This window comes from Vulpes vulpes, chromosome 3 (assembly GCF_048418805.1).
Source record: "Vulpes vulpes isolate BD-2025 chromosome 3, VulVul3, whole genome shotgun sequence".
NCBI classification, from domain to species: Eukaryota; Metazoa; Chordata; class Mammalia; order Carnivora; family Canidae; genus Vulpes; species Vulpes vulpes.
Genome location: NC_132782.1, coordinates 106,598,581 through 106,620,861, shown reverse-complemented (window position 1 = coordinate 106,620,861; position 22,281 = coordinate 106,598,581). Strand labels below are relative to the sequence as shown.

General features: G+C 46.5%; 1 protein-coding gene across 9 annotated transcripts in view; it reads left to right on the top strand.

Annotated features, from left to right (window-relative positions):
* CLEC16A (C-type lectin domain containing 16A) overlaps positions 1-22,281 on the top strand; it is a 196,139-nt gene that overhangs the window by 53,616 nt on the left and 120,242 nt on the right. For all 9 annotated transcript variants that reach the window (XR_012000645.1, XR_012000644.1, XM_072753856.1 and 6 more), the window contains exons 11-12: positions 7,733-7,865; positions 11,691-11,791. Coding sequence is in view for 7 of the 9 variants with exons in the window: in XM_072753856.1 (XP_072609957.1) it covers positions 7,733-7,865; positions 11,691-11,791 (234 nt within the window). In the remaining 2 variants the exon portion in view is untranslated. The remainder of the gene's footprint in view (positions 1-7,732; positions 7,866-11,690; positions 11,792-22,281) is intronic.

Sequence of the window (22,281 nt, the reverse complement as noted above, 5' to 3'; positions counted from 1 at the left end):
CAGCATTTGTTTTTTGTGACTATCTTATTTCACTTAGCGTCATGTCCTCAAGGTTCATCCGTGGTGTCACCTGTGCCAGGACTTCCTTTTTAAGGCTGAATGATATTCCATTTTTTGGATATACCACATTTTTGCTTATCCATTCACTCCTTGATGGACACTTGGGTTGCTTCTACCTTTTGGCCATCATGACTGCTATGACCACGGGTCTGCAAATCCTCTCCTGCCTTGGGGGTTTTTGTGGAAATGATAGAGGCCAAGGAGGGCCAGGGCAGGCCTGTGAAACCAGAGATGCTGGAGATCTGGGTTCCCACGTCCAGCCACTCAGCCTCACAAGGACATTCCTTGACTCTCAGGGGCTCAACATTCCTGTTGTATAAAGGGGTCATACCACCCACCAGACTGGGGTGCTAGAGCCTTCAAGATTATGGGTCCTGGTGCTGGGACTATAACCACACAGATTTTTTCCTTTCCAGGATGTGGCCAATGGGTAGTGCTGGGAGAGGAGCCGCAGCAGCAGGGATGTTGCTCCCAACACCTCGATCCCTCTGTACCTTAGTTTCCCCTTCTGTAGCATGCAGAGATTAGGCTAGATCAGCACTGCCCCAGCTGAAGGATATGGGGATGGTTTTAGGTGGGACGGGGCGGTGAGATTCTTGTTGACAGCAGCTCCAGGGCAGCCTGACCTGGTGTCCTCCTCGCCTCCCTCACGTTCCCCCCTTTCCAGCACACAGCAGGCCTCACTCCTGGTTGGTCCCTCATCATGTACATTTTCACACTTGCTTCCTGTCTACACTGTGGCTATATGTTTAGAGTAGTAATGAGGCATTTTTTTTTTCATTTGAAAAGAATTTCAAATTTATAAGAATTTGGAAAAACAAAAACAGTGTAAAGAACATCTGTTTACTTTTTACCCAGTTTCATCCTTTAATATATTGTAGCCCCTTTACTTTCTTATGTTTTCCCTCTCTCTGTCCATGCACACACATGCTTTTTTCCTGGGTAAGTTGCATCCATCCTATTGCTTCCCCATATATGCAGCAGCACGTGGTTGCTAAGAATTGGACAATCACTCTTGTGACCCCAGGGCAGCCGTCCACCTCAGTGTAGGTTTCTGCTGTCCCTATTTGGAGTTGTCTGTGTGCCCAGTAATCTCCTTTAGAGCATATCCTCCCCCCCCCCCTCCCCGCTGTACCCCGCCACCAATAGAAAACCCAGTCTAGATTCAGGTAGTGCCTTTAATTGTCATGTCTCTTTGGCCTTCGTGACTCTGGAACATTTTTCCACAACCTTCTCTTTTACAACATTGGCATTGTTGAAGAATGCAGTACCTCTCCCTCTTTTATTTTAATAAAATGTTCCCTATTCTGTCTTTGATGTTTTCTTTGTGATTAGATGGAAGTTATACATTCCTGGCTGGACTGTGGCATAAGTGGTGTCATGTCCTTCTTGGAGTGTCCCACCTGGAGGCACCTGATGGCCTCCTGACCCTCACAGGTGATGTGAATATTGGTCACCTGGCCAAGGTACTTCCCGTTCCCTCCACTGTATAATTGCTTTCTCTTTTCTTTACAACTAATTTGCAGTACATGGGGGAGATGCTTAGAGATGATGCAGGTATCCTGGGCCTCATCCCTGGGAGCTGGCATTCATTGATGATACTTGCCTGATCCAGTCTTTACCAGAATGGTGGCGAAAATGTTGATTTTTTCTAACATCAGCACTCTCTCTCCGAGTTTAAAAGTCAGCCTTCAGCATTCCACTGTAAGCAAGATTCCCCCCTTCTTCCCAATTCTTTCTTTATCGGTTCTTGGCATGGACTCGTGGATTCCAGTTTTCAGTGGTTTATGTTTCATTACTGATTTAATTAATATGGTGCTCAGATTGTCCCAGATTTGGTCATTTGGAACACTTCTGAGCTGACTGCTGTGTCCTGGTGCTGCGCTCCCATCATTTCTTTTGGGCAATCCTTATACTTTCTGGTTTCATAAGGTATTCCAGGTTTTTCCTGGAATGGATGGGGGAATGCCCATCCCCAGGATGAGCCATTTCTCTGAAAAACCCTGGTTCCTCTCAATGCACAGTGGTATTGGGGGCCAAGATCTGAGTGCCAGATGTGCTGGTGGCTCCCGGAGTGGCTTTCAGTGGACAGATCTACAAAACAGCTGCATGTATATACACAAAATACACATTTATTCATGCACACATATACCTGTGTACAAACATGCATACACGTATATGTATCTTAGAAATCAGGAATGCGTACCAATGCCTCCAGTAATCATACCAATGCACATCAGTTCCCAGAGCGTTCTTTTTTGCCTTCCCCCGTTCCAAATCTGTGTGTCACTTCTTCAGTAGAGCCTTGGCTCCCAACAACGTCAACACATTTGTTTGCTCGATCCTACAATATGTCGTAAAAAGTTTCAGTTTATTTATTATTTAATAAACAAGAGTTTGGGATGGTTTGCAATCCCCCCTCCTCCGATGCTTCACCTGTCTCCCAACTGAAGGTATAGAGTCAAGTATCATGTTTGTAGTGACTTGGATTAGTCTGCCCTTCCTTTGTTCTTTTATCCATGTCAGAGTAGGTATGCTATTCGTTTGAAAAGATACTTGGTCCTTTTTTGGGGGGTGGGAGGTCCAGTTTAGGGTTTTTCTTTCCCATTTTTATAGATTGAATTTCTTTTTTTTTTTAAACATGGATTATTAACAAACTTAAAACTATGCAAAAAGGTATGTTCAGGAAGTGACCCTTCTTCCATATTCTTTCCATTCCCATTCCCCTACCTCTGTAGATAACCAACGCTCTTGCTTTCTAGAATGTCCTTCCCGTATTTGTTTTTGTAAGAAAAAGCCAGTTTATATATATTTTCTTATTCTTCCTTTTCTTTTCCACACAGGGTGACACATAGTATTCACTCTATTCTCTTAGTGACTTCCCTGTAAATCACTCTGTATCAGCTCACTGCTATCTTCCTCATTCTCTTTTACAGCTGTGTGTGTGTGTGTGTGTGTGTGTGTGTGTGTGTACCAAAGTTTATCCAACCGATCTTTATGCTTGGACATTTAGGTAGTTTCCAATATTTTGCAATTACAAGTAATGCTTCAGTGAATAGCCTTGTGTATGTGCATTTTTACATTGTTAGGGGTGTATCTTCCAGATAAATCCCTGCAAGTGGGATTGCTCAATTGAAGGCTATTTGAAGGCTATAATAGTGATTTAAAGTTTCCCTTTTTTTTTTTTAAGATTATTTTAAGTAATCTCTATACCCAGTATGGGGCTCAAACTCCCTTTTCTTTTTTAAGGTTTTTATTTATTTATTTATTTATTTATTTATTTATTTATAAGAGACACAGAGAAGCAGAGACACAGACAGAGGGAGAAGCAGATACCCTGTGGGGAGCCTGATGTGGGACTCGATCCCAGGACCCCGGGATCACACCCTGAGCCAAAGGCAGATGCTTAGCCACTGAGCCACCCAGGTGCCCTACAAACTCCTAATCCCAAGTTCTTGAGTCATAGCCTCCACCAACTGAACCCAGCTGGGCAACCCTAAAGTTTCCTTTTAAAATGTATTTAAGTCAAAAGAAAAAAAAATGAGATCAAATAAAATGATTAGGTAAATAACAAAGAGTGCAAGCAACACATACACATGGCAGATATCATAGAGGCAGGCAGATGACTGAAGTTTGGGTTAAACTGAGCTGGGTTATTGCCACAGTCCTTTCAAATTCCAGAATAGAAACCCAGATAGGATGGAGGCTCATGGTATAGCAGGTTCAGATGCAGCCTCTTGGGAATTCATCATCAGAGCCAAAGTCCTCGAAATCCATCCATACAAGGCCACTGATCTGCTTTCCTTGGTGGCAGCATGGTGCATGTGCCCTGGGAGGGGAAGCAGGGCTGCACCGAGATAGCCATGTATCACCAGGGATGTGTGGGAGTGGGGCCCCAGAAGGCTACACAGAACTGTGCTGGGTATTCTGGTCTGGCATAAAGAGGAGGTTCACTTTGACCCTGAATCACCAGGAAAAGAAAGACCAACTCTCCTTTGGCACCCTTTTTTACTTTTTTACTTTTTAATTTTATTATTTTTAAAAGATTTTATCTATTGACCTGAGAGAGATAGTGAGAGAGAGCATGACAAGGGGGCGGGGAGAGGGAGAAGCAGGCTCTCCACTGAACAGGAAACCTGGCTCAGGGCCCAATCCCAGGACCCCGAGATCATGTCCTGAGCTGAAGGCAGACCCTTAACTGACTGAGCCACCCAGGGACTCTTGGCACCCTTTGAGAATTGTGACAATCTGGAGAGACTCTCTCCCCCCAAACCCATTACCACTGCCACCCACCCCCACCATGCTCACATGGCATTTTGCATACAGTTTCAGGATGTTCAGAGCTGCTAGGAAGAATCAGTAGTTTTAAGAGTTGTTTGGATCTGGGTGATGGGCACTGAGGGGGACACTTGACAGGATGAGCACTGGGTGTTAACACTATATGTTGGCAAATTAAACTCCAATTAAAAAAAAAAGATTTAAAAGAAAAAGAGTTGTTTGGATAAAATTGTTAAAAAAGAAGGGGGCAGATGAAACCTGTTTTGGCACTGGAAGGACTGTCATATATTCATCTAGAGAATTAATCCCAGTGGAGCAGCTCGCCCTGTAATTGCCGGCTGGATGAGGTACGGCTGTAGGAACCAGGGTGACAGAACTGAGGTTCAGAAACCTCTTTGTGCCTGGAGAGGTCCTTGTGGGTCTGGTTCTGCACGAAGATGGGACCTGGGAGTGGGGAGGAGAGTAGTCCTGGCTTTTGCTGCTACTTTTCTAGGTATATTATCACTACGTTTCCAGGTTTCTGTTTCCTCATATGCAGTATCCAGGACTGAACCAGTGGCTTTTAACAGTTCTGTGTGAAGCTCTAGAATTCTAGAAAGGAGCTTTAGGGGCCTCTCAGGCGTGCAGGAGGAAACCCACCCACCCCTTACCCAGAGCAACTCTGTTCCCATCGGTGATATGCCACGGGAAATTGTCACTCAAAATTAATATGCAACTAAGTTTGGTGAGCACTGGACTGGATTACCTTTAACTGCTCCAGAATTCTGAGTGTCCAGGGAGATTAATAACCATGTTACAGCAGGCGTATTCTCTAGGCTGAGGCACTAGGGTTTGGCCCTGTAACCTTGGGGAGTCCTTGGAGCTGAATTCCTGCCTTGTCAGCCAGGCTGGGAGGGAGGAGAGCTCACAGCAGTGCAGGAGGTGTGTCAGAGGTCCCAGCGTGGAAGCTAGACATTGGCACCACAGTCCTGCTTGGTAGTCCTCAGATGTTTTCGATGGCATGCTCTCTCGGTAAACATGATCAAATACGTGTATGTGAGCATGCATCTCCTAAGTCTATACATTTTATTGTAATACATTTTATTGTAAATTATACATATTTGTATTGCTGTCCCAGGGTTCGATGCATCACAAAACAAAACAACTTGTTTAAAGATGAGGATAATTAAAACTAAGAGAAGTACTGCCCTGTGAATCATCTTGTGCCCCCACTGAGGCATCTGCCACCACGGTGGAGAGGGCGGGCTCATCGGCATGCAGCTGGAGGAGGCTGGTGAGGGTGCAGGCGCAGGAAGAAAACGGTGGTTCTCAGACAGCAGTCTGCACCACCACCTGCTCTCTGCCGCTTGGACTGCTGTTTACTCAGTAGCTCTCTCTGAACTGACTCACTTGGATTTTTTTCCTTTAAATTTTGCCTTCTCCTAAGCAGTGACATCCACAGCAGCAGGTTTTCTGTGCGGTTAGAATCTTCTAACACACAGTAAAATAAACACAGAACTATGCAAACAAAACGTTTGTCCACATACCACTCGAACCCATGGGTCAGCCACCACCTGTGTGACGGCCCCGTGGGTGGGAGGCTCCAGTCCATGCTAGGAGGAATGGGTTGGTGGCCCAGGCCTGTGTGGACCGGCAGGCGGTGCATTCCTCTATGCCGGCGACAGTCACAGGCACAGCCATTGCCTAGTGGGGTTCTAGAGGGTGGTGGACCCACACTGCCTCCCGTAAGAATGACGTGCACTCTCAAAAACTCTGAGCGCAAACTGGGTGAGGCCCTGGGCCACCCGCTACATGTTGTAGTGGCTGTGCGTCACTGTTGGGCCTGCCTGCCACCAAAGCCTCCCACTCTGGGATAGCCCAGCCATCTGTCTGTCCATCCCATTAATGAGTACTTGCTGCGTACTGAGCGCTGGACTTGACACTAGAGTTCCAGTGGAGAGCAAGACAGATGAGGCAGCTACTCGTATGAAATTCCCATTCTAGTGGGGGAAGGCAAGTGAACAAGCGAACCATAAGTAGAGAATAGGAAATCCAATCAGTTATAGATGCTCTCAAGTAAAATTGAGATTGGGGGGGGGGGGGAGAGGAACAGATTTATCCAGAAGAATTCCAAATAATTTATGTAGCTACTCCCTCCTTCACGAGACAGTGCATAACTCCCCACTCCTCAAGTGTGGGCTGCACTTAATGACTTGCTCCCACAGAGCATGCAGCGAAAGGAGGAGGGAAAGTAACTTTCTGGTGGAAAAATTCGACCAGCATTTGCTTGGTCAAGTGGTGCAGACTTAATGTCAGCAGTGGTTGAGCCGTGTTGGTAGCCTCCCTACAGTGGGCTGCAGAGGGCACTTCCCCTGTGTGGGCTTCCTCTCAGGAACCTGTATCCCTGGTCTAGTGACCAGAAAACATCAGACGGACCAGATTGAGGGACGTTCTGCAAAATACCTGGCCAGTTCTCTCTCTTCAAACCATGAGGTCACCAGAAGCAAGGAAGTCAAAAACTCAGAGCCAAGAGGAGCCTAAGGGGGCCATGATGACTAGATGTAACATGGTACCCAAGATAAGATCCTGGAACAGAAAAGGACAGTAGGGAAAAACTAAGGAAATTTGAATGGAATAATGGATTTTTGATAATTTAAAGAGGTAAAGGAAAAACCGGTGCAGGGGGTATCTGAGAAGACATCTGGAGCTGGACCTTGAAGGATGTCATTGAGTCAGGCCAGGATAGGGGAGACTGTGGGGGAAAGTATTCCAGGCAGAGGGAGTAGCTGTGTAAAGATCCTGGGGTAGAAACAAGCTCAGGCCCATCAAAGAGCACAGAAGAAGCTCTGCGCAGCTGGAGAGGTGTGGAGTGGAGAAGGCCAGGCAGTGAAGTCAGAGGTGGACAGGGGCCAGGCTGCGCAGCATGCTGCCTTGACACTGTAGAAGGCATGTGGATTTAATCCCCAACGCGGTGGGAAGGTGGTAGAGAATTTGGAACAAAAGGGTGACACGAGCTAATTTCCATGTAAAGTCCCTTGGTCTGTTTGGAGAAGACGAGGGGCTACAGGGAGGCAGAGCCAGGTGGGTGTGGTGTCAGTAAAATAAAACATGAATAAAGCAAAATAAAACATTTTAGTGCTTTAAGAAGCATCTTGAGATAAATGACTGCAATTTGCACTTTTTTGTCAGAATCAGGGCCATGATTCTTGGCAGTGCCAATATGAAAGGAAAGAGAGGCTCTGGCCTCCATCTGATTTCTCCCCAGCTTGTTGCGGATGCTCCTGCCTCTGCTGGCGAACCCTTGTTGGACGCGTGAGGAGCGATCTACTGGGCTTTGTCTCTAGTATGACGGTGTCTATAAATCTAGGTCTGTGAAGCCGTCTGAGCTCATCCCAGTCTCTGTATTTGCTTCTAGAGATAGAGATGGTGATCATGGAGCGCGGCAAGCTCCCAGAGTTGGCGGCCAACACCTCTGTGCAGGAACAGAACACTACGGATGAAGAGAAGAGCGCCGCTGCCACGGGCTTGGAGAGTGCACAGTGGAGCAGGTGCTACCGGCGGGCTCAGGCTGTCGCTGCGGGTGGGGGGCCCCCAGGCAAAGCCAACAATCAGGGTGTGGGGTGCTGTTCTGTCGCTAGCATGAGGAGATAGGCTGAGTGGTGAGGGTGAGTGTCCACCAATGGTAACCCAGGGCCTCTTCCCACCACCAGATGGTCTGTTCTGCCTCTCGGCAGAGTTGTCCTGCTTCCTGCCTTTCCTTGCTTCTCCAGCCCTCTGGCCACCAGAGGCACACCCCCCTCTCGAGAGGCCCAGGGACAGAACTGGCACTGAACTCTGTAGTGCTCACCCCTTGGAAAGAGGAAGACCTAGACATGGCGTCACTGCCCCTTTTGCCCCCAAGCCTTTCGGTGCTGGGCCCTGTCCTAAAGGGTACTGGCCTCCCCCGGCGGTGCTCTGCTGCTCCCAGAAAGGATCTCCTTGGATTTGGATCTCCCTGCCTCATTCATTCACTGCCATGCTGCACCACCGTCCACAGGGCCTGCCCTCATGACTCAGCCCATGTGATTTAATGCTGCTGTCCACCTTCGACTTCCTGCCTGATTGTTCATTTCATTGATGGCCTACTGGAGCTCTTACACCTTCAAGATACCACATTTCCTGCAATTTTGCTGTAGCGCCACCCCTTCAAAAATGGGATTGGGCGGAAGGCTGCTTCCAAAGTGTGCAGTGAACCGTTGGGAGGACTTCTTCATTTCCAGGCTACTTCCCTCCCACGTAGCCCCGCTGCACCGGCAGACCCTGCAGTAACCTCCTCATCCCACTGCAGTGTGAATAAACGCACAGCAGTGGCAGTTCACTGTCCGCCTACAAAGCATGCACTTCTGAGCCCTCAGGGTGGGGTGGCTGAGACACACACGCACCCGTCCTATTTATTAGTGCAAATTGAAGAGTTGAAGCACACCAGTATTTTCCTCCACCTCTCTTTGCTTGGCAGATGTTTCAGTTATCTAACAGTCAGGCTTAATTTCTATCAGATGCACAAGGGAGCCATTTTCAGTTGGGTTTAATAAAAAACCCTGGAGTGTGGTGGGGGTTATTGGTTGTTGAAACTTACAAAGACCATTTTGATTTTGCTTGGCAGCAAAAAACATCACTCTTGAAGCTCTGAAAACCCAGGAAATCATTCTAAACACAGAAAGGGAGGGAAAAACAACTTAGTTGCTTGGCACAGCATTAGTGAGGATATGAATAATTGGAAAAACCACAAATGACTAGTAGTGGGAGGTGCATAAGCAAATGGGGTAGATCTGCTTAAGAGAATATAGACTGCTGCTTTTAAGGGAATACCGTTAGGATGCGTTGGGTTTCTTAGGATCTAATAAATGGAAACCAAGCACATATTTTACATATATGGTAACACTATAGCTTTGCTAAATGAAGGCAAATAAATGAGCTGTTACGTTCGAGTGTTCGGTTGAAACTTCTTCCTCCCCCCCCCCCCTAATTTTTAGTTAAGAGGGGTTTTCTTAGAGTCAGCTGAGATTGTCTCTTTACCTTCATTGACTTAATTAACATCTTCTACCGCATGACTGATAACGGAAGCTGATCTTAGCGCCCTGAGTTGAGCCTACGTGTAAGCTTGTGGCCCCGGGGACCCTTGGACCAGGGCTGTCCTTGGCTCCGAGACCAAATGCCAGGTGGAAAGTTGCCCTCTCCTTTGCGAAGGTGTTGAGTTGCTGGTTGTCAGCAGCACTGCCACAGACTTCCCTCATCTCCGTTCTGGGCCCTGAGCAGGGAGGAGGAGGGCACTCTAGAGGAAGGAGGGGGCAGTGTGTTTTCCTTGACATGAATTGGATCTTGACATTGGTCCGCTTGTCTGAGGAAACAGTATCATACAAAGTGGAACTGTTCTGTTCCTCGTATGTTGTGGGCTGTGTCTGCATTCGGGATTAAATATAAGCCTAAGAAACTGAAAAAATGTTTAAAGCATTCTTCCTTTTCTTAAAAAAAAAAAAAGTTAAATAAACCTCTAAAAGTAACACATATGCAAAAAATGTAAAAACATTTTGAAAAAAGCATAAAGAAAAGGGTCTCCATGCTGCCAGCAGGCAATGGCAGCTGTTAACTAACATTTGAGTGGTTTCTTGCCAGTCGTTCTTCAGTGGGAATTGTACCTTCCTTGTCCCCAGTACTTATACCATTCCATGCCTATCATTGGTCGTCGTTGTCTTTTTTTTTTTTTTTTTTTTTTTGCTGTCTGATACCAAACCCCAGGCGTCTTTTTCACCTTGCTGTACTCTCAGTAAACGAAATGCTAATGGTTTCATGCTACTTCATCTCCTAGAAGATGTTATGTCCCATCTAGCCGTCCCTCTGCTACTGGGCATTTGGTTATTTACATTGCTCTTGAATGAAAACACAATCCACATTCCAGGCTGCTTGTTTACAAAAAAATGTTTTCTACTTCATCCTGCTCTTAAGTTTGAAAGTGTTATTGCCAGTCACGTACAGAAACCCAGATCCACACATGGCAAAACTATTCATGCATCTGAATGGTGCCCAATGTGGGGTGGGGAGGATCTGGGGCCCTGGAGAAATAGCCCGGATGTACAAGTCCCCTTTAGGAAGGACTCTTCCTTTCATTTTCTAGCGTCCTGCAAGTTTATTTGAAATGTTGTAACAAGAACATTGTTACATTGTTGTGCTACTTTCTCTTTTGAATTTTTCAGTTTAATATCTTGAATCACTGGCACGTTCATAGAATTCAAGTTTTTTAAAAGTATAAAAGGTAAAGCAGTGAATAGTCTCCCTGTTTCTCTCCCATACCTCTTCACTACCCCCAGACAGTGATGTTGACAGTGGCTGTGTGTCCTTCTAGGGGCTTTTTTTGCCCTCAGTTACTCATTGAGGGGCTTTCTTGGCCTCAGCCTGGCCTCCACAGAGGCAGCTGCAGGTGGTCCACAGGCTCAGAGCCTCCTGTCGAAGGGCCAGACCTGTGCATATTCTATTATCCTTGCGATAAAGAGTCTTTCCAGGCCAGGCCCTTCACCTGGAAGGGCAGCGTTTGGGGGGTGTGGTTGTGATATTTGCTGCCACTCTCTCGGCCTCTCCCACAAGCCTCAGAGGTGAACCCTCACATCGATTCTTACCCATCAGGGAAAGTCAGTCCAAGAAATTGCCGGGCCAGGACCTGCCAAAGTGGGCTCCTGGAGAAGTGCCCTCGGAAGGCTCAAAATAGAAATCTGGTCACAGCTCCCACGCACAAGCACTCTTCCCACTGTGCCCCTGGCCCCGTGCTAAATGCCTCTCTTTCATCATTTCACGTTGAGCCCTCCTGGGAGCTCTTCCTGATGGGGAAATGGAGAGGTTTTAGGTAGCTAACCCAAGGTCCACAGCTCAGAAGAGGCAGAAACCGAATTGGAACCCAAGTAGTCTTGAGTCCAGGGCCCAGGTTCCGAAATTACTCAGACTTGGTGCCTCGTCTGGTACTGGCAGCCTACCACACTGCCCTGTTCTCTTCACCCTGTCTTTGAGGTGACGATGTGGTCCGTCTGTTCTCTGGCATGGGAGTGCCCATGGGAGAGCAGGGACTTTGCATCATTTACCCGTAGTGTGTGGAACAGCTAGGCCACGACTATTGAGTGATGAAGTGGTCCATTCCACAGTCAGTTTCCCCTGGAGATGGTTTCCCACGGGCAGAGCCTGTCCCCCATGCCTGGTGTCAAACGGAGCTCTCGATGGACCTGCTGCATGCTCATGGCAGAGCCACAAAAGGCAGAGGAGGCTAGCACTCCATATGTCGGTGGGAGACAACATATGAGCTGTTCAGCCTCTGTGCCAAGAGGCTCATGTATGCCCCTCCTCTTTTCCAGACCCTTCCTAGATATGGTGTACCACGCCCTGGACAGCCAAGATGACGATTACCATGCACTGTTTGTGCTCTGCCTTCTGTATGCCATGTCTCATAACAAAGGTAAGCCTACTCCCCTCTCCTACCTCCGTGACATCCTTCTTCTGCCTTGTGGAAGGAAAAAAGAAAGCCACTTTGAGGAATGCTTTCTGGTTTTGGCAAACTGCCACAAAACTCCTCTTCGGCCTCGTTAGAATTTCTCAGGTGCTTTTGGACAGACCAAAGCCACAGGAATTGGTTGTTCAGGTCGTTTGGGGTGGGGAGGGGGGGCGAGAAGGTGCAAGTGCCTGTCTAACCCAGCATGACTACGTTCACGCTGTGGTTTTCCTTCGACCCCTGGCTTTGACGACTGGCTTAGCATCCGACCTCTGTTCCTAACATCAGAACTGAAATCAAATTGTCATCTTGGTTTTGCTATTTATAATAGCTGATGTTCTTGCTCTGGGTTGAGGGCTAAAATAGACTCTGGGCAGATTGGGTGGAAGTGTAGCTTCCTTTCTGAAGAAAGGTGTGGTTCTCTGGCTTCCCCCATGGAGGCGGAGTGGTCAGGATCAGAGACCTGGTTAGGATTCATTCATTTACTTCCTTCCTGGGAGGAATGCCCCACCTGGCTTGGCACGGGCAGGTTCTGAAACCCCCACCTCAGAAGCTCCTCAACGAAGAAACTGAGAACATTTTTCCTGGCCACTGCCCAGAGCAGGGCTTGGCATAGATGAAACTTTGCAGTAGGTGATGATGCTTTAGTAGTTGTTTCATAAGCTAATTGGGAGGTAGGTGGAGGTGGGTTTTCCTAGACAGCCTATGTCTAGAGACATTTAAAAAGCACTCAACATAATACATGTTTATTCTTAAATCATTAATCCTGATAAATAAGTGGTCTAGTGGCAAAAGAATATATGGTCAAAAAAGCCTCACCTCCTATCTCTGTCCTCCACTCTTTTCCTTAAGGCGGTTCAGAACTTAGCAGTTTCTTGTGGGTCTTTTCTTTTTTTTTTTTAAGATTTTATTTATTTATTCATGAGAGACACAGAAAGAGACAGAGACACAGGCAGAGGGAGAAGCAGGCCCCATGTAGGGAGCCTGACATAGGACTCAATTCCAGGACCCCAGGATCATGACCTGAGCCAAAGGCAGATGCTCAACCACTGAGCCCCCCAGGTGCCCCATCTTATGTGTCTTTTTAAAGATACCTATGCGGGGGTGCCTGGGTGCCACAGTTGGCTAAGCATTGGATTCTTGGTTTCAACTCAAGTCATAATCTCAGGGTTGGGAGATTGAGCCCCTCCTCAGGCTCTGTGCTTAGCATGGAGTCTGGTTGGGATTCTCCCCCCCCCCCCCCCCAACCTCTTGCACTCTCTTCTCTAAAATAAATAAATAAATCTTAAAAAAAAAAAAAAGATATCTCTGTAAGCCTGAGTACAAGGACATATGCTTTTATTTTTATGACTCTTCCCCCACTTAAATGTGAAAACAGGTACCTCCTTATTGTCTGTTCCTACCCCATTTTCTTCACATCATCTTGTATCTGCACATCATGTCCCATCCCTAGAGAACTGCCTTTTTTGTTCTTCTTTGTTTTTTATTTTATTTTTTATATACTTTTAAATTTATTTATTTATTCATGAGAATACACAGAGAGGAGAGAGAGAGAGAGGGAGAGACACAGGCAGAGGGAGAAGCAGGCTCCATGCAGAGAGCCCGATGTGGGACTTGATCCTGGGACTCCAGGATCGCGCCCTGGGCTAAAGGCGGTGCTAAACTGCTAAGCCACCTGGGCTGCCCTCTTCTTCATTTTTTAAAAGATTTTATTCTTTACTTTTGACAGAGGGAGCAAGCAGAAGTAGGCGGAAGAGGGATAGATGGGAGAGAATGAATTTCAGGCAGACTCTGTGCTGAGCACAGAGCCCAGCTCAGGGTTCAGTCTCACGACCCTGAGATCATGACCGGAGCTGAGATCAAGAGTTGGGTGCTTAACTCACTGAGCCACCCAGGTGCCCCTGCCTAGTTTTTTTTTTTTTTTTTTAAGATTTTATTTATTCATGAGAGACACAGCGGGTAGGGCAGAGGGAGAAGCAGGCTTCCTGTAAGGAGCCTGACACGGGACTCGATCTAGGATCCCAGGATCATGCCCTGAGCCAATGGCAGACGCTCAACTGCTGCTGAACCACCCAGGCATCCCTGCCTTGTTCTTTTTAATCCTATGTCTGAGCATCATTTATTCTGCCATCAACCCCTTATTAAATGGCACTGAAGCTCCTCTTTTTTTTCTTTTAAGATTTTATTTATTTATTCATGAGAGACACAGAGAGAGAGAGAGAGAGACAGAGACAGAGACACAGGCAGAGGGAGAAGCAGGCTCCATGCAAGGAGCTTGACATGGGACTCGATCCCAGGTCTCCAGGATCAGGCCCTGGGCTGAAGGTGGCACTAAACCGCTGAGCCACCAGACTGCCTGGCACTGAAACTCTTCCCAGGCTTTTCCCACTATGGCTAGGATCTACCGTGATGGCTCTTATCATGTGTAAGTCACTGTGCTCACATGCAAGTCCGTAGACCTGATGTAAGACCTCTAAAAGGATCCCAGAGGGTTCTGAATCCTGCTGCCATTTCCCTCTGGTCTCATTCACCCCTGTGACTTCTGTGATCCCCTCTAGCTCCTGGCTTGGTGCATGGCAAACAGGAGCTCTTAGTTTCTGGGCAGAAAAAAGACTCCATGTGATTGACAGACTCCCATCCTGGGATCACTCGCCCATTCCCCTTGCCCCTGACTTCTTTGCCCCCTGCATCTGAGCTCCTGCTGGATGCATGCTGGAGGCTCCTACCCAGGTGTTTCAGTACCACCTTGAAACACTATGCTCATCCCCATGAAGTGTATGTACCCTGACCTCATCACACTTCCTGCCATTTCTGGCTCAGTTGAAATTGCCAACCAAGGTTGAAAGTACCGTGACCTTTAGTTCCTTCCCTCCTTTGATCCCAGCATTTAGTCATCAGGTTTTGCTAGTTCTCTCTCTTCACCCTGTCTGATCAACAGAACTGAATGTGACTTGGGGCCTGGTCCTAAGCTAGATGCTGGAGGTGAGAACCAGAGGCATGAGAGCAAGAGAGATCTTGCCAGTGGCCATTATGATAGCCTCCCAGGGTCTCAAACATATGGCCATTTCATAATCTGTCCTCTGTAGCGCTGCCAGATGATCTTCCGTAAGACCATGTTGACCATCACCCTCCCCTCTTCAGAAACCTTTGGTGCCTTTTTCTCTCACTTAAACCCCACTCTCCTCTGCCCGTCATTTTGAGTATCCACATTGCATTCACCATTCCAACTTGATCTGGTTCCTCTGACTTCCCTTCACAGACCCTTGGCTTTGGGTTCAAATTTTTATCTGGTGATAGAACTCTTTCACAGAGATATACCTGGGGATGCTGTCATAGTACTCAATGAATTCCTTAAAGTTCTGGTTATAAGCAACAGAAACTACTTCTCATTAACTTAAGTAAAAGGGAAAGTCTATAGGAAGGCCCCTGGGGCAGCTCCCAGGATCCGAGAAATTGCTGAAAAGCTGAGGGAAGGGCAGGACCCAACAGTTCTAGGGACTTCCCTCAAGGTAGATTGTGATTTGGCCCCAACAGATCCCAGGCTGGGAGTCTGTCTCTGTTCAGATTTCAAATTCTTGGACAAGAGATCCAATTGTTCCAGCTTGGTGGGTGTGTCTAAGTCTGGAACATGTAGTTATGGCTGAGGGTCAGAGTCACATAGCACAGACTTGGCCCTAGGAGGTTCAGCCCGTGTCTGAAACTATTCCCAAAGAAATGAGCTGCTTTGGAAGCCTGGCAGCCCCCACATTCAATACCAACATGCCTACCTGTTCCTCGCTAGTCTTCTACCTTCTTGGATTCATTTGTGTTTCTTCCTGCCATTTTCTCTACCACACAGTGTTAGCACCTATTGAAATTCGCTTGTCCGACGGAGGTCTGCTCACAAGTCACCTTCTCTAGGAAGTTTTTTCTGATCCCTTCAGGTGATACTCACTTTGGGTTGGTACCATCTAATATGGCAGGCACATTTTATACATTGCTGAATTTGGTTTGATTAAAATGTTGAGGATTTTTGCATTTATGTTCAAGAGTGATACTGGTTTATGGTCTTATAATTCTCGTTTTATTTGCTTTCAGAGTTATGCTTATCTTATTCAATAAATTCAGAGGTATTTCCTATACCTGGATTGTATGGTAGAACTGGTATTTCTTCCTCAGCTGTTTGGTAGAATTCACCAGCGATTCCATTTGCCCTGGAGTTTTATTTGAGGAAATGTTTTTATTTTTTATTTTTTAAAGATTTTATTTATTTATTCATGAGAGACAGAGGCAGAGACATAGGCAGAGGAAGAAGTAGGCTCCCTGTGGAGAGCCCGATGGGGGACTCCATCCCAGGACCCTGGGATCACACCCTGGGCCAAAGGCAGATGCTCAACCACTGAGCCACCCAGGCGCCCCAAGGGAACGTTTTTAACTACTCAGATTCTTCAGTAGATATAGGGCTTATGAAGCTTTATCTCTTTCTTTTTGTATGAGCTTTGATAGCTTGTGTCTTTCAAGGAATTTGTCACTGTATCTAAATTGTCAAATTTATTGGTATAAACTCATTCATTATATTCTTTTATTGCCCTTTTAATGTGTATAGGATCTGTAGTAATGTCCCCTTTCTAATTCATGGTATTAGTAGTTTAGGTGTTCATTTGCCTTTTTCTGGTCAGTTTGGCTCGAGATTTAACAATTTCATCTTTTACTGATACTCAAGGGATTTTCTTTTAGTTTCATTGATTCTTGTTTTACTGTTTTATATTTTATTTCTGTTCATTATGTCTTATTTTCAGCTGCTTACTTCAGATTTAACTTATTCTTTTTGTAGTTTCTTTTTTTTTTTTAAAGATTGATCTATTTGTTTATGATAGACATAGAGAGAGAGAGAGAGGCAGAGACACAGGAGGAGGAAGAAGCAGGTTCCATGCCGGGAGCCCGACGCGGGACTTGATCCCGGGACTCCAGGATCGCACCCTGGGCCAAAGGCAGGTGCTAAACTGCTGAGCCACCGAGGGATCCCCTTTTTGTAGTTTCTTAAGATGAAAGCTTAGATCATTGATTTTTTAAAAGATAATGTTTATTTTATTATTTTTAATTAATGTATAGTGAAATTAATCCTTTTTGTGCATAGTTGTATGAATTTTAGCAAAGGTATGCGTTTGGTCAGCACCACTATGATCAGGATACCTTATAGTTCCATCATCCAAAAATTCCCTCATGCTAGGGGTGCCTGGATGGTACAGGTGGTTAAGTGTCCAACTCTTGGTTTTGGCTCAGGGTTGTGAGATTGAGCCCCACTTGGGTTCTATGCTCAGAGTGGAGTCCACTTGGGTTTCTCTCTCCCTCTGCCCTCTCCCCTGCCCCCTGCCCTCTCCCCTGCCCCCTGCCTATGCACACTCGTTTTTTTTCTCTCTCTCTCTCTCAAATAAAATCTTAAAAAAAAAAAAAATTCCCTCATGCTATTATTCCTTTCCAATCATACCCTTCCCATGCTACTCATTGATTTTTAAGCTTTTCTTCTTTTGTGATAAGAGTTTAATACTATAAATCTAAGCACTGCATTAGGTGCATGCAATAAATTTTGATATATGTGGTTTTATTTTTATTCAGTTTGAAATATTTTATAATCTTCCTTTGACTTATTCTTGTCTATTGTATCATCTGTATAATTCTAGTTATGTTTCTAATATTGATTTTTCTCCTGGTTTGGATTTTGGGCTCTGTCCTGGGTCATAGTTAAAGTTACTTGGAATCGGTTTGATCCTTTAGAAGCTTTTAAGCTTTGTTGGTGCTGGTCCAGAACAGCCTTTAGTCTCAGGCTCATTTGGCCCCACTACTGAGGCAGCCCCTTTCTGAGAACTGTGCTTGATGGGTCATGGTTGGGTGGTCTTTCCATGCTGGCTGCTGGGAACATGAGCTCTTCTCGGCCCACGTGAGCCTGGGATTGCTCCACCTGCTTCATTCCTGAAGGTCATTCTCTTCACTCACATGCATGCAGGGTGCAGGACTTAGCTGATACCTCAACAGACTCGTCTGCAGCCCCCTCCTCTCTGGTCCTCCCTCCTTTCCATTCCCATCACTCCAGACTCTGCCTCCTCATCTCAGAGAGACCATGGCCTTTGTTGGGGTTTTCTCTCTGCGTGCCGAGACCTGGAAACTCTTTCCAGATGGTGAGCCGGAGCAGTCCCTAGGCCCACAGCTTTCATTTCCTCTCTCACAGGGCACTCCCCTGTGCTGCTTGTTGTCCTGTCAATGTGTCATAATCATTTTTTAATGTATTTTGCCTAGTTTTCTAGTTGCTTGAATCAGGAGGGTATATCCAATCCACCTTGGCTGAAAGCCATCGATCGTACTTGAAAAAGTTTTATGGTCTAATGGATATGCACAGTAAATTGTACATATTGAAAGCATACATTCTGATAAGTTTTGACATTTGTGTATACCCATGAAACCATCACCACAATCAAGACAGTGAGACAGTGTACATATCCATCACCCCAAAAGTTTCCTCTTGCCCCTTTGTCACCCCTCCTCCCTGTCCACTCTCACCCCTCTCCCCAAACAACACTGAGCTGCTCCCTGTCTCTATAGATTAGTTTGCCCTTTATAGGATTTTATGTAAATAAAATCATGCAGTACTTTTTTGGGGGAGGGGGTATGGCTTTTTTTCAATATGTGTAGTTATTTTGAGATACATGATGTTTTGTGTATTGGTGGTTCATTTCTTCTTACTGTTGAATAGCAATCCACTATGTGAATGTACCACAATTTTGTTTATCCACTCATCTGTTAATGGGTATTTGGCTTATTTCCAGTTCTTAAGCATATGCTAGTGGGAACATTTATGTACAAGTCTTTTCTGGACATATATTCCCTTTTTTCTTGGGTGAATACCGAAGAAGAGGATGGCTGAATCATAGAATTACTGTAAGTTTGTTTGTTTTTAAGAAAAACTCCTGGGTCACCTAGATGGCTCAGTCTGTAGAGCATCCAACTCTTGATTTCAGGTCTTGATCTCAAGGTTGTGAATTCAAGTTCCACATTAGGCATGGAGCCTACTTTATAAAAAAAAAGGGGGGGGGAGAGAGAGAAGAAAAGACAAGACAAGACTGCCAAATTTGTTTCCAAGCACTTGTATAATTTATATCCTGTCACCAGTGTATGAATGTTCTGGGGTCTTCACATACTTGCTAGTACTTGTATGGCCATTTTTAGTGTTAGCTGTTCTAATAGGTATAGAGTAGTGTCCTATTGTGATTTTATTTTGCACTTTTCTCACTAGAAAAGTGAGATGATACTAATCATCTGACTAGTGATACTGACTTTCTTTGTGCTTCATTTGCCATTCTGCACATCGTCTTTGATGGAGTGTTGGTTCAAATCCTTGGCCCAGTTTTTCATGGGTGGTTCATTTCCTTATTGTTGAGTTTTGAAAGCTATTTATATGTTTTGGATACAAGTCCTTTATCAGTATTGCAAAGATTTCCTCCCAGTCTGTGGCTTGTCTTTGCATTCTCTAGCAATGTCTTTTGAAGAGCAAACATTTTTAATTTCCGTGAAGTTCCTGTGGGACTTTCTATATCTCTTTTTTTCTGCATATTTTCTCTCCTTTTCTGGACTGCCTGGTCTCTAAAGGCAGAGATCACGTATCTCCCGATAGTACCCCACAGTACCCAACTTAGTGCTTGGCACCCAGTCAGCACTCAGCCAAAGCGATCACCTCAGCCATGTGGCAGCTGTGCTGGACTGCTCTCTTTCTGGTGGCCTGTGCTCGGGGCCTCAGCAGGGAAGGTGCTGTCTTGGGAGTGAAGATGCCAAGCTCCAGAGGGCCAAGGGGCATGTGGGTGAATTCTTTGTCTTTCTGGTGGCTGGCTTTCCTGATGGGCTTCCTTCCTGGACCCTGACCTGGGTGCCACGGAGGGAAGTCCTTGTGCATTGCAGCACCATTATCTAGGACTGTGGTCCGATGGGATAGCCCTCCCGAGGACCTGTCAAGGGGAGCAGCCCTTTCTTTCTTAAGGTCTCCTCTTTCCCCTCCTCCGTCATATCTTCCTTCTCCACATCTAAGGGAGTTTCTACTTAAAAGACTGGAAGTAGGGATGCCTGGGTGGCTCCATGGTTGAGCATTTACCTTCGGCCCGGGGCGTGATCCTGGAGACCTGGGATCAAGTCCCACGTCGGGCTCCCTGCATGGAGCCTGCTTCTCCCTCTGCCTGTGTCTCTGCCTCTCTCTCTCTGTGTCTCTCATGAATAAATAAATAAATCTTAAAAAAAAAAATAAAAAGACTGGAAGTGTATGTTAAGGGAGTTTAATTCCTTCTTCCATTTCCTGCTGGTCCTGTTCATTTATTTACTCACTCAACCTTCTAGCAGAGATTTTAGAAGCCTTGTCTATCTGATGCCAGGCACTGTGGTTAATATGGAGAACACAGTGGTGAACCAAACTCGTATTTCCACGGAGGTGAGGGTGCCCGCTGCGGAGAGTGTAGGGCGAGAGGGGCGGGAGCTGAAGGAGCGTGACAGGTAAGCAGGACCGCATGGCAGTGAGGACCTTTGATTGTATCTTGATACAGCAGGAGCTCCGAAGGCTGTTGGACCAGGAGAGCATTGTGCAACCTGCGTGGCTTCTGTGTTTACCTTCTTTTGAAAGTGATTGCTTTGTCTGAAATCGCCTTCCGTTCCAAAAGACTGCGTCGGTTGGGAAGAATGTGTGCTTGAAGTTACCCGGTTGTTCACATGGGTGCAGCTGCGTGCCAGGCAGTACACACAGCCCAGGGGCTACAGACTCCAGGCCTGCTGAAGCTGGGATCCCCTTCCACTCACCGGGCGGGTGGGTGGGTGATGCTGGGCAGGGTGTGCTCCAGGAGATGGGCAGGCTGGAGCCCATGTGCAGGGAGTGGATGGGCAGTGACAGCCGTGCAGGGGATGCTGAAGGTTGAGAGCCCATCTGACCACTCTGCATCCCTTGGGAAGGGTTCATGACAGTTCAGCCAGAAGACGGGCAGGGTGGAGAGAGAGGGGCAGGTGTGGACAGTGTGGAGGAGGTGAAACTGAAGGGCTTTCTCGTCATTCGATGGGTATGTGCTGTACATTTAATATGCGCAGGGCATTGTAAGTTCTGGAACAAGTCTGAGGAGCCTCCATCAAGCGAACAAGTGAATGAGAAGAACTCGGGTTGTGTAGTGGCAAAGAGGTACTGACCAGCTAGGTAGAGCCCAGATCTCAGAGGACCTTAAAGGCCCTGAAAAGGGGTTTATATTTTATTCCAAGTGCAATGGGAAATCCTAAAGGGTTCCCCCCCCCCCTTAAGATTTATTTGAGAGAGAGAGGGAGCAGGTGGAAAGGACAGAGAGAGAAAGAATCCTCAAGCAGACTCTGCTGAGCGTAGATCCCAATACAGGGCTTGATCCCAGACCTGAGATCATGACCTGAGCTGAAATCAAGAGTCGGATGCTTACCTGGTTGAGCCATCTAGGCATCCTAAAAGCCCCAAGTACTTTTAAGTAGAAGAGTGACATGGTCAAACGGATATTTTTGAAAGAGCAGTCACTACTGGATGGAGAGTAGATTCAGCAGGTGAGGGAGAGTTGCAAGAGGGAAAGTGTAATGGCCATTAGGAAGCCACTGCAGTAGTCCAGGCAAGGGATAATGTGGGTTGAATCAGCATGTTGGCCATAGAGCTGGAGGAAACTGGAAGGGTTTACAGTATGCTTTGGACCCAGAGCCAGGATGAGCTGATAGATTGGATGTGGCAAATAGAGTGAAGGGAACACTTGGGCAACTGTTTAGGGCCATTTATGAAGATGAGGAGACAGAGGAGCAGGCCTGGGGGAGGGGAGTCCTGCTTGGTTTGGATGGGAGAGGGCACCAAGGGAAGAGTCTGGGTGATACCCGGGTCCCTGCCCCTACCCTGTGTAGCTAGTGGTGCCATTTCCAGAACCCAGTGAGCAGATTTGGAGAGGGAGCTAGAGACTTAGGTTTGGTACCTGGGGTCCAAGTGCCTGGGGGACCCCAAAGGAAACTGCTTAGTAGGAAGCTGCTATCTGGTTTATGCTCCAGTCCTGGCCTGTGGGCACAGGGTCTGTATTTGGTGGGGGTCTTCTGGTGGTGGTGGTGGTTGGTTGGTTGGTTGGTTTTTTGGTTTAGGCAGCAGGCAGTTAGCTGTACTTAACCTTCAGCCTCTCTTCCCTGGATCCATACCCTCCAAACAGGGCCCCTAATGAAATGGTCTCTTTCCGATAGATTTTTCATCATAAGACAATTTTAACATAAAAGCAATGTTAATAAAAACCAAATGTTAGCTCAGGCCTTCCAGTAAATCATAATAGATTAGATGCTGCACCGAAATGAATATCCCACTGTGGAAAGGGTTGACCAGTTGGAGAAAGGCACTCGTTGTGATTCAATTGGGCCACATAATGAATTCTGGTTCATATCTGTAATAGCAAATGCAGCCTTCCCTCCTTTGTCAA